This window comes from Somniosus microcephalus, chromosome 12 (assembly GCF_052327205.1).
Source record: "Somniosus microcephalus isolate GS21.2 chromosome 12, FLI_Smic_1.0, whole genome shotgun sequence".
Classification (NCBI taxonomy): Eukaryota; Metazoa; Chordata; class Chondrichthyes; order Squaliformes; family Somniosidae; genus Somniosus; species Somniosus microcephalus.
The window spans coordinates 70,517,567-70,529,785 of record NC_140998.1 but is presented as its reverse complement, the minus strand read 5'-3'; the positions used below and the strand labels follow the sequence as shown (position 1 = coordinate 70,529,785).

Here is a 12,219-nt window from a genome sequence, read left to right as displayed (position 1 = left end):
TGGCTGGAATTTTAATTTGGAGGTGGGTAGGGCACGGTGGTGGGGCGGGGCGGGGCAGTGCTAGAAAGCGGTCGGGAAACCTGGAGTAACAGTTTCCCGCGGGCCTGATTAACATTTCAAAGCTCGATTTTCCGCCTGCAGCCAGCCAGATGGAGAGGCTGGCTGTGGGCAAGTAGACCTGCGGCACTAGGCTGCAGAGTGGAGGGAGGGATCGGGGGGTGGTCAGGGCCGGAAGAGCATCGGGGAGTGTGAACCGTATCTGGAGGAGGATGGGGGTGGGGGTGGTGGTCGTGGTCAGGGGCAGAGGAGCATTGGGGCTGGAGGGGTAAGGCCAGGAAAACGATCAGGGAGCCGAAGGGGGGAGCTTGGAGGGCTCATGGGGATGGGAGGGGGAAAAAAAATCGGATCAGAGCCCTCGGGGAGGGGAGGTCAGAGGCCTCGTTGGGGCCAGGGAGCAGGGGAGAAACGGTGGCCTCAAGGAGGGGAGGTTGGGAGCAATCGGAAGCTTCGGGGTGGGGCTGAGGCGGTAACACTGTATCTAGCAGCTAAGTGGAAAGGCACTTACCTCCTGGATTCAGTGGTCCTTACCTTACTTTAGCTGGCGGGTTCCCCGAGGCCTGGTAAACCCGACCAGCCAGAGTTAAATTTGTAATGGTGGATAACCATGAGGCACACCAGCCTCAATATTTAAATGGGCGACCCACCTCCTACGAGCAGGTTGGCGGCTGCACCGCCACACACCACCCCCACCCCCGCCCCTCCCCCCCACTCCATTAAAACCAGAAATGGGCAGGTTGGAGTCAGGATTCAGTTTTTTAACACTCTAACCTCCCACCCACTGAGATTAAAATCCACCCCCCCCACCGCCACACTGTCTTTATGGCTTAATACCACACCATACAGTGCACATGCTCACCATCAAGTAGTTTGGAAACCAGTTTCAAATCATTTAATCTTTCAAAAAATTGATTTATTTTTGAAAAACAAATAAAACCATGCTAACAATGGTTTGCAGATCAAAATTAGTCCCAATGAGTTGCACAGCTGAAATATATAGGAAAAAAATCATGATTTATAAGGACATCACCTATTACAGCATGGTGGCATAGTGGTTAGCACTGTTGCCTCACAGCGCCAGGGACCCGGGTTCAAATCCGGCCTCGGGTGACTGTGCAAACTCCACACAGACATTCTCCCCGTGTTTGCGTGGGTTTCCTCCGGGTGCTCCGGTTTCCTCCCACAGTCCAAAGATGTGAGGGTTAGGTTGATTGGCCATGACAAAAATTGGCCCTTAGTGTTAGGGGGGATTAAATACGTGGGGTTACGGGGTTATGGGGCTAGGGCTTGGGTGGGATGGCTGTCGGTGTAGGGACCGGGTGCTAGGGTTTGGATGATCAGCCATGATCTCGTTGAATGGCGGAGCAGGCTCGAAGGGCCGAATGGCCTACTCCTGCTCCTATCTTCTATGTTTCTATGTTTCTATTAACCTAGATGAAAGGAAATACTCCACAGAAGTGTGAAGGTGTAGCTCTCCTGATGGCTTAGTGGGTAATTACACCATCCAAATGTGGTACTGGACATACAAACCAGAGGGGTCCAAGATTCAGTCCCTCATATACTGAGTTTACCTAGGAGTGTGTCAGGATGATTACAGTTTACCTCAGCACCCCTAGCCAATGAAAAAGGAAGAAAAACAAAAAACAATTAGCCAAGGTTCCCACTGCTGATCACGATCCCCACTGCAAATTGCACATGCATGTCAGATGAGTAATAAGTCAGGCTCATCCGTGATGCCTTGCATGCTTAAATACCTTGTGATCAATCAGTGCCTGGGCCCACCCATGGAAAAACAGCCACTCTGGCGAGATACTGAAAAGTTGGGAGCCCTGTGAAATCATACCCCAAAATGAATCAGCACCTTCAAGATTACAGGGGATGAAAGAGGAAATAACTTAGAAAAATAAAAATAATGGTGGATCCATCACAATGTCCTTCAAAGTAGTTGGTACATTAATCCTACCGCAAAGTGGTAATTCCAGTAAATAACCAAAAGGTTATAGAAAAGATGAAATGGCATGGCATGGTACCACCACCAACTCTACCGAGGGAGGGAGAGGCTAGGCTGAAAACTAGATATCTCCCTAGTCCAGAGTCTCCTGAAACTGTCCTCCACCAATGCCATAGGTACACCCAGCAGATGCCCAGAGTTCCCACAGTACTGACATCCTGCAATTCACTTTTTACAATACTTAATAGAGAGAGAGTATACATCTGAAGCTACATGCCCAGAATAAACCAATATACACATTATTCTCTCAGTTACTTTCGAGAACGCTTCGTTCTATGTGGGTATCATATGACTGGAATCCAAAGTTCTTAAATGTAGAGAAGTCAATAAATTGGCTCATAACTGGCTTTAACAGGGAGCCTTCAAAAATACTGAAACAAGTTGGAATAAAATATCATCTTAATACAATTTACAACTAAGTCTCAAAGTTTTCACACAGTAGCAGTCCTGGACTCCAATGAATGTGTGGCAAACATCTTTATCAAAGGGTCTGAATCTGTGTTGCCAAGTCTTGTCCAATTTCCTTAGGTAAACATGCATTTTTGCTGGGATAATGTCAAGTACTGGACAGACCACTGGACAGCTGTGGTGGAACATTCAGGTTCAGAGTAGAGAATACATTCCCATCCACAGAACCACACCTCCTGCTATCCTATCATAAAGTTGCATGAAGAGCACTTGTACAGGAAACTGTGTGTTATCCGGAGGCTAAATGTCCGGCAAGCTCGAGCCACCGGCAAAAATCAGGAGCCGTTTAGTTAGGTTTTTTTTCTTCTCGTGGCTTTTTTTTTCCCCCAACAGTCAGGCTCTGCAAAGTCTCTCTGAAGCTGTTGCTAAGCTACAGAGACGCTTCCAAGGTACGGCCGACTGTTTAGAAGCAACAGTGTTTGTTGCCAGATACAGAGCTGAAAAGCTCCGTATGCTCCAACATTAGCGCTGGTTTGTCCAGCAGTTTTGAGGGAACGGCAACAGCTCGGTCCCGTCGGTGCCGGATAGCACAAAGTTTCCTGTATAAAAGATTTCAACTTAGCCTATTTACTGTGAAAGGACATCATCATGGGTGATCAATGTAGGGATACAAAAAAAAGTGTAATAGCATGTACACAGTACAACATAAAATCATGCTTCAACATTTACTTCATGAGAAAGTTGATGAGAAATACCCTACTTCATCAATGAAGATGTGCGTAAATTCAGTCAGACATTTTGCATTGACAATTTTTTGAAGTAGAACGCCTGTTGTCACATAAGTTAGTTGTGTGTCTGTACCAACTTCTTTTTCTAATCCAACCTTATTTCAAGAACAAAAAAAATCAAATTATTGAAGATAATAATAGACATTAGGATTATTGTAGCAAAATAATTACTTCACATTAACTGGTATCTAGCATTTAGATTATCCTATTATATGTTAACACAAAGATGCATCCAAATTTTATTAAAAATCATGTCTCTGCAAGCAATTTTTGTCTGTGCCATTGGACCTCCTGTTGTCACATTTATGTTGCAGGTTGTGTATATTTTTCCCCCACTATAATTTCCTACGTCCATATTTAATGTGGGGTTTGCCACAGTAAACTTGAATTGAAATGCAGAGAAGTTATGCTAAACTTATATAGAAGCTTGGTTAGACCACACTTGAGAGTACTGTGCACAGTTCTGGTCTCTGTAATTACAAAAAGGATTTGAGGCACTGGAGAAGGTGCAAGAAAGATTTACAAGGATAATACCAGAACTGAGAGGTTATAACTATCAGGAAAGACTGAAGAGGCTCGAAAAGAGAAGGCTAAGGGGTGACCTATTAGAAAAAATTTTAATTAAGAAGGGGTCGAATAGGGTAGATGTAGAAAAGATGTTTTCACTTGTGGGGAAGTCTAAAACTAGGAACATAAATATAAGATAGTCACTAATAAATCCAATAGGGAATTCAAGAGAAACTTCTTTACCCAGAGAGCAGTTAGAATGTGGAACTTGCTACCACCGCATGGATTGGTTGAGGCAAATAGCATAGGTGCATTTAAGGGAAGCTAGATAAGTACATGAGGAAGAAAGAGATAGAAGGATATGCTGATAGGGTTAGATAAAGTAGGGTGGGAGTAGGCTCATATGGAGCATAACCACCAGTACAGACCAGTTGGGCTGAATAGCCTGTTTCTTTGCTGTAAACTCCATGTAATTCTATGCAAAGCTAAACTTGTCACACTATAATTACACATCTGACTTCTGGGTGACTTCTTTGCAGTCAGTGTTTTCAGAGCCTCACTTTGTTAAAAATTTCAGAGCCTTTTTCAGAACATAAGAATAGATTGTTTTCTGTTCATGTAAGAGAGAAGATGTAATAAAAATATTAACATTATTACTGAAAGTTGCTAAGTCCAGATGGGAGGGGAAAGTACAAGTGATTGGTTCCCTTCCTATTCCCTCTCACAAAAAGAGGGTTACATATTACCCACAACTAACACCCCAAATGCAGCCTGCATGTGTGATGTTGGCTAATAGTTTTGGGTGAATGTCAGAGATCAGCATAGAAAGGGTTAATCAGCGATACTACAGCAGGCCTGATTAATTCATCTTAGAGACCAGTTAGTATACTGTAATATTATTTAGATTTTTTTTGTTTTATTCAAACAGTAATATTGTCTTTTATTATTGTAACTGTGTAAGTTTTTTTAAATAAACAATGCAGTTTTAGGTCATAATATTTTGAAACAGCATCAATGGTTGCGACATTTGGAACGTAGTCTACATAGAAGTGCTGAGTCTGTGGACATGTAAGTAAGATGGCTACTAGAGTTGAATAGCCTTCAGAAGAGGAAAGAATATACTTGGTCAAAGATAGTTCATGTTTACTAGTGCTAATTGCAATGACCAACAGTAAAGAGGCTCCATCCTTTTAGACAAGTGTAATAAAGTTCATGGGAAATGTTGGGAAACACAAGAGTTACAGCAGAGCTGTCACATAGCTATGATAAGCAAGGATGAGAGAGAAAAGAGAATCTACAACTAGACAGTGAGCTAAAACAAATCCTCCACAGATGAAAGAAGACCGTGGTTGGCGTAGTTCCCAGAGCAGGATTAGTCACTGTGTTCCGTTGCTATGGTTGCCCCATAGCAGAAATTTAGCACAATGTCCTCTTACTGCTGTGGTCATGTTGCTGCTTTGCTGGTACTTGAAGTCTGTCATAAATAAAGATCAAATTGATTAAAAATATACATGTGTAGTCGTGTCTGATTCGATAGGCCCAAAACATATTTAGATACATAACATTTTAGCTATCCGTGGCTCCTTTTTCCAACACATCACCTGACTGGTATGCTAACTTTGAAGCCCAAGGCTAAATATAGCACGAAGTCTTCTATGTAGTTCTTAAAATAACAATCTATACAATCCTACGTAAGCAAAGTAGGAAACAGGTTATCAGGGAAAATGAATTTTTGCAGTAACCGCCTAGTTGAATATTATGCTTATTTTGGACAGCCACGAATAAAAATCATTACTTCTACTTAAGGAGGTCTAATGAATAAACTAGATTTTTGGAATAAACTCTCCTTTAGAAAAAACTACCAAAGGTGTTAAGTAAATTTTGAAATTTACATGTTATTTTTCACAAAAATGGAGAAGATAAATTCAAATACTTTCAGCAACCTGGCTCCATTCTTTCAGACAAGTGTGATAAAGTTCATGGGAAATGTTGGGGAACAAGAGTTACAGCAGAGCTGTCACATAGCTGTGATAAGCAAGGGTATAGGGGAGAGAGAGGGGAGAGAGAGAGAGAGAATCTGCAACTAGACAGTGAGCTTCAACAAATCCTCCACAGATGAAAGTAAAGTGAGTAATTTTAAAAAGAAGTTATTCAATGTCTTTTATACAAAAGTAGTCAACTTTAATCAGTCACAGAATAGGGTTTCAGCAGATAATTTTCTAAGCAACATAAAAAAGTAAAACTAAAAAAGTACAATGTAATCTTTACAATGAGTGCCATGAATATTAACATACCTGATACCCAACCAAACCTCCAATAGACAAACGACGTTCTTTGCAGATCCAGCGTGCAATACTGATTACTCCAATTTTTCGTGGCTGCGTTACTACAATATTGCAGAATGCAGGTTTTTTTAAGCAGTATTCGAGAATATATTGAGGTAGTTGTGTACTCTTGCCACTACCAGTAGCACCTCGGACGATGACGACTGAATTATTTTCAATGAGATCAACCAGCTGCAATTACAAAATAAAAGCTCAAATACATATAAAACAATCAAAAAAATCTCGGGCATGAGCGGATATGGTCATGCAGTGGATGTTACTGGGCTAGAAATCCAGAGGCCTGGACTAATAATCCAGAGAATGCCAGCTCAGATCCCACCATTGCAGTTTCAGAATTTGAATTCAGTTTAAAAAAAAAAAAAAAATCTGGAATTAAAAGGTCGCCATCAGTAAAGCACAGAGGAAAAGCATCACTCTCCGACTCTGGACATACCCATCAATGGTAAGATAGTTGAACATCCAAATTAATTGTAACTGAAACCTGACCAAATGGAATAGCTTCTAAACCTCTACTCTGTACATCCAAGGAACTAAATTAAAGAACTTATACACTAGCACACAGAAAATGACAGATAATGTCGGACTGTTGAAAAACCAAACAGGTTCACGCGTATCCTTTCGGGACGGAAGCCTGCGTTCTTCCCCGGTCTGGCCTTTAGAACTCCAGTCCAACACCAAAGTGGCTGACTCGGAACTGCCTAGTAAACCACTCAGTTGTATCAAACCAGGGCAACTGGGGATGAGCAATAAATGCCTGCCTTGCTAACGACACCCACATCTTGAGAATGAATACAAAATAAAAGTACCTCCTACTTAACCACACTCCCTTACATTTATGCTTTTGACGAGCTGGCCAAGAGTTTCTGCTTTGAGTGCAATCAGCGATCCAGGCACAAATTGTGCTCAAAATGACAACTAGTTTTAAGGAGTGGATTTTTTTGCTCAAGATTCCACTCAAAGTCACTTGCATATCGCCAAATGTAAACTCTTCCACGAACCAGCGCAATCGGGCAGTGTTTGAGAATGTCATTTTTGAAAAAAACATTTGCATTAAAACAAATTTAAGAGTGGTAACCGGGTGCAGTTTTGTTAATACAGCTGAAAATGAGTTTAACACAAAGTAAGCATTTTTAATCGGATATAGGGGACAATGTGTGGAGTTTGCACATTCTCCCCGTGTTTGCGTGGGTTTCCTCCGGGTGCTCCGGTTTCCTCCCACAGTCCAAAGATGTGCGGGTTAGGTTGATTGGCTATGATAAATTGACCCTTAGTGTTAGGGGGATTAAATACGTGGGGTTACGGGGATAGGGTGGGATATGTGTTGGTGTAGGGGTTACGGGGATCGGGTGGGATGTGTGTCGGTGCAGGCTCGATGGGCCGAAATGGCCTCTATCTGCACTGTGGGGTTTCTGTGATTCTGTGAACCGGTTTCGCCATTCACCGCCAGATCCGGCTGGACCACATAAAGCATGATCGCGTCCTGCTCTCGTCTGCCAAAACTGCTCACTATTCCAGAATCATTCTGGAATGCAAAGATAAACCCTGGCTTCTATTCTCCACTGCTAACCATCTTCTCAAACCTCTCTCCCCCGTCTCCTCCACCCTCACCTCCAACAAGTGTGAGGAGCTCATGGACTTCTTCGTCTAAGATTGAGACCATCCGTTCAGCTGCCTCTGCCACTTCCCTTCCTTCCCCTAGCCCACCAGGCCAAACTTCCTCTAAGGCTCCCCCCTGCCCTAGCCCTGAACTCACATCTTCCTCCAGTTTCTCTCCAATCTCCCCTCATGACCTCTCCGCGCTCATCTTGTCCACGAGACCCACTTCCTGCTCCCTCAACCCTATTCCCACCAAACTGACCACCCAACTTCCTTTTCTGGCTCCCATGTTAGCTGACATTCTTAATGGTTCTCTCTCCTCAGATACTGTCCCACCTCTCCCTCAAATCTGCCTTCATCAACCCTCTCCTCAAAAAAACCCTTGACCCCTCCGTCCTTGCAAACTTCCGTCCCATCTCCAACCTCCCTTTCCTCTCCAAAGTTGAACGTGTGGTCATCTCCCAAATCCGTGTCCATCTTTTACGCAACTCCATGTCTGAATCCCTCCACTCAGGTTTCCGCCCCTGCCACAGTACCAAAACGGCTCTCAAAGTCACAAATTACATCCTTTGTGACTGTGACAAATGTAAACTATCCATCCTCATCCTTCTCGACTTGTCTGCAGCCTTTGATAACTCCATCCTCCTCCAACACCTCTCCACCATCGTCCAGCTGGGTGGGACTGCACTCGCCTGGTTCCATTCTTATCTATCTAATCATAGCCAGAGAATCACCTGCAATGGTTTCTCTTCCCGCTCCTGCATCATTACCTCTGGTGTCCCCCAAGGATCTATCCTTGACCCCCTCCTAGTTTTCATCTGCATGCTGCCCCTTGGAGACATCATCCAAAAACACAGCGTCAGTTTCCACATGCATGCGGAGGATAGCCAGCTCTACCTCTCCTCTCAACCCCTCCACGGTCTCTAAATTGTCAGACTGCTTGTCTGACATCCAGTTCCAAAAACCTGCAAAAGGACATAGACAGGCTAAGTGAGTGGGCAAAAATTTGGCAGATGGAATATAATGTTGGAAAGTGTGAGGTTATGCACTTTGGCAGAAAAAATCAAAGAGCAAGTTATTATCTAAATGAAGAGGAACTGCAAAGTGCTACAGTACAAAGGGATCTGGGGGTCCTGGTGCATGAAACACAGAAGGTTAGTATGCAGGTACAGCAGGTGATCAGGAAGGCCAATGGAATCTTGGCTTTTATTGCAAGGGGGTTGGAATATAAAAGCAGGGAAGTCTTGCTGCAGTTATACAGGGTACTGGTGAGGCCACACCTGGAATACTGCATACAGTTTTGGTTTCCATATTTAAAAGATATACTTGCTCTCGAGGCAGTTCAGAGAAGGTTCACTCGGTTGATTCCGGAGATGAGGGGGTTGACTTATGAGGAAAGGTTGAGTAGGTTGGGCCTCTACTCATTGAAATTCAGAAGAATGAGAGGCGATCTTATCGAAACATATAAGATTGTGAGGGGGCTTGATCGGGTGGATGCGGTGAGGATGTTTCCACTGATGGGTGAGACTAGAACTAGGGGCATAATCTTAGAATAAAGGGCTGCCCTTTCAAAACTGAGATGAGGAGAAACTTCTTCACTCAGAGGGTAGTAAATCTATGGAATTTGCTACCCCAGAGAGCTGTGGAAGCTGCGACATTAAATAAATTTAAAACGGAGATAGACAGTTTCCTAGCTGATTAAGGGAATAAGGGGTTACGGGGAGAGGGCAGGGAAGTGGACGTGATTCTAAGTTCGGATCAGCCATGATCCTATTGAATGGCGGAGCAGGCCCGAGGGGCCGTATGGCCTACTCCTGCTCCTACTTCTTATGTTCCTGATGAGCAGAAATTTTCTCCAATTAAATATTGGGAAGACTGAAGCCATTGTTTTTGATCCCCGCCACAAACTCCGTTCCCTAGCTACTGACTCCATCCCTCTCCCTAGCATCTGTCTGAGGCTGAACCACACTGTCCACAACCTTGGTGTCATATTTGACCATATTTCATTTGGGGGGGGGGGGGGGGGGGGGGGGGAAAAAAGAGTATAAAAGTAGGGAAGTCTTGCTACAACTGTATAGAGCGCTGGTGAGACCACACCTAGAGTACTACGTACAGTTTTGGTCCCCTTATTTAAGGAGGGATATACTTGCATTGGAGGCAGTTCAGAGAAGGTTTACTAGGTTGATTCCTGGGATGGAAGGGTTGTCTTATGAGGAAAGATTGAGCAGGTTGGGCCTAAACCCATTGGAGTTTAAAAGAATGAGAAGTGATCTTATTGAAACATACAAGATTCGGAGGGGGTTGGACAGAGTAGATGCTGAGAGGATGTTTCCCCTCATCAGGGAATCTAGAACGAGGGGGCATAGTTTCAGAATAAGGGGTCGCCCATTTAAGACGGAGATGAGGAGGAATTTCTTCTCTCAGAGGGTCGTGAATCTTTGGAATTCTTTACCCCAGAGAGCTGTGGAAGCTGATTCATTGAATATATTCAAGGCAGAGATAGACAGGTTTTTGAGCAACAGGGGAGTCGAGGGTTAAGGGGAGTGGGCAGGAAAGTGGAGTTGAGACGAAAATCAGATCAGCCAGGACCTCATTAAATGCCAGAGCAGGCTCGAGGGGCCGAATGGCATGTTCCTGCTCCTATTTCTTATGTTATGTTGAGCTTCCAACCACATATCCACAGCATAACTAAGACCGTCTATTTCCATCTCCGTAACATCGCCCGTCTCCGCCCCGCCTTAGCTCATCTGCTGCTGAAACCCTCATCCACGCTTTTGTTACCTCTAGACTTGACTATTCCAACGCACTCCTGGCTGGCCTCCCACGTTCTACCTTATGTAAAATTGAGGTCATCCAAAACTCGGCTGCCCGTGTCCTAACCAAGTCCCGTTCATCCATCACACCTGTGCTTGCTGACCTACATTGGCCGATTAAGTAACGCCTCGATTTCAAAATTCTCATCCTTGTTTTCAAATCCCTCCATGGCTTCGCCCCTCCCTATCTCTAATCTCCTCCAGCCCCACAACCCAGAGATATCTGCACTCCTCTAATTCTGCCCTCTTGAGCATCTCTGATTATAGTCGCTCAACCATTGGTGGCCGTGCCTGCTGTTGCCTAGGCCCCAAGCTCTGAAATTCCCTCCTTAAATCTCTCCGCCTCTCTACCTCCTTTAAGACGTGCCTTAAAACCGACCTCTCACCTGCCCTAATTTCTCATGTAGCTCGGTCTCAAATTTTTGTCTTATATTACTCCCGTGAAGCGCTTTGGGATGCTTTGCTATGTTAAAGGCACTATATAAATACATGTTGTTAATCAGTGTCTAATCCACCACCTGTGAGTAACCTGATTTTAAATAACTGAAAATGACTTTAAAAACTATACAGAACCATTTACTAATTTCATTGGTGTAGAGTAATCAGTTTTTTAGCACATTAAAAAAATTATAAGCTTTAAAACATGCCTATTAGTGTCCTCGCACATAAAAAAAAGCTTAATCTTAATAGCCTCCTCGAAGTCCCACAAACAGGTGCAATTAGTAGAAACTCATAATGGGGATTCATTCGATCTGGGAGCGGGACCAGCTTGTTTTTTTTCCCCCCAGAGCTAGCGCAAAAGATTGCAGAATTTGCAGTAGACGTAATTTTCGCTACAAATTCCACGAATCTTTGTGCTGGTTTGGCAGCTTTTGGGAGAATTGCGCCAAAATAAAACCTAGCGGAAACTCCAGGCCGCTGTTTCTAAGGAAACGAGCACAAAGTAGTGAAACAGCAAACACTTACTTCTTTATTGTTCCATTTTAACCTTGTGAAATGGTGCACCCTCTTGCCCGGTCAAGTGGAGAGCTTTTTATTGTTATTGGTGGTCTCAGGAAGTCAAATGATGAAGATGTGCACAAAATGAATGATTTATGCAACTTTAACAACATTTGTACTATTATTTTGGGGCTTTATTCCCCACCCGTTAATCATCAGGCCAGTTTTCTCCCAGAATCTGCTGAAGGCACTTCTTTTCTGGAGCTCTGTTTTACACGCCTGCTTCCTGTCCCGTATCTTGCCCAAACAGCCTTTATCAAAATGCAGGTCTCAACAGGTAGTATCAGCAAATTATCTGACCATGGGAGGCACCATCAAGGATTGTTGGATAATGACTAGAAGCAGAAGCCCGGACAGACTTTCCCCCTCTTTAACCCAAATCCATCCCCATCTTTCCATCCCTCCAATCAGGTTTCCGCCCCCGCCACAGTGCTGAAACAGTCCTTACCAAAGTCACAGATAACATCCTCTGTGACTGTGGCAAACTATCCCTCCTCACCCTTCTCGACCCATCGCCAGCCTTTGACACGGTTGACCACACCATCCTCCTCCAACGTCTCTCCATCATCCAGCTGGGTGGGACTGTCCTTGCCCGGTCCCATTCTTATCTGTCCAGTCGTAGCCAGAGAATTACCTGCAATAGCTTCTCTTCCCGCTTCGGCGCCATTACCTCTGGAGTCCCCCAAGGATCTATC

At 44.1% G+C, this 12,219-nt stretch overlaps 1 protein-coding gene across 3 annotated transcripts in view; it reads right to left on the bottom strand.

The window, feature by feature from the left end:
* The window catches only part of tdrd9 (tudor domain containing 9), a 117,079-nt gene that overhangs the window by 79,164 nt on the left and 25,696 nt on the right, over window positions 1-12,219 (bottom strand). For all 3 annotated transcript variants that reach the window (XM_086003094.1, XM_086003092.1, XM_086003093.1), the window contains exons 4-5: window positions 6,066-6,287; window positions 3,237-3,359 (exon numbers count right to left, since the gene is read on the bottom strand). In XM_086003094.1, the coding sequence (XP_085859220.1) occupies window positions 3,237-3,359; window positions 6,066-6,287 (345 nt within the window). The remainder of the gene's footprint in view (window positions 1-3,236; window positions 3,360-6,065; window positions 6,288-12,219) is intronic.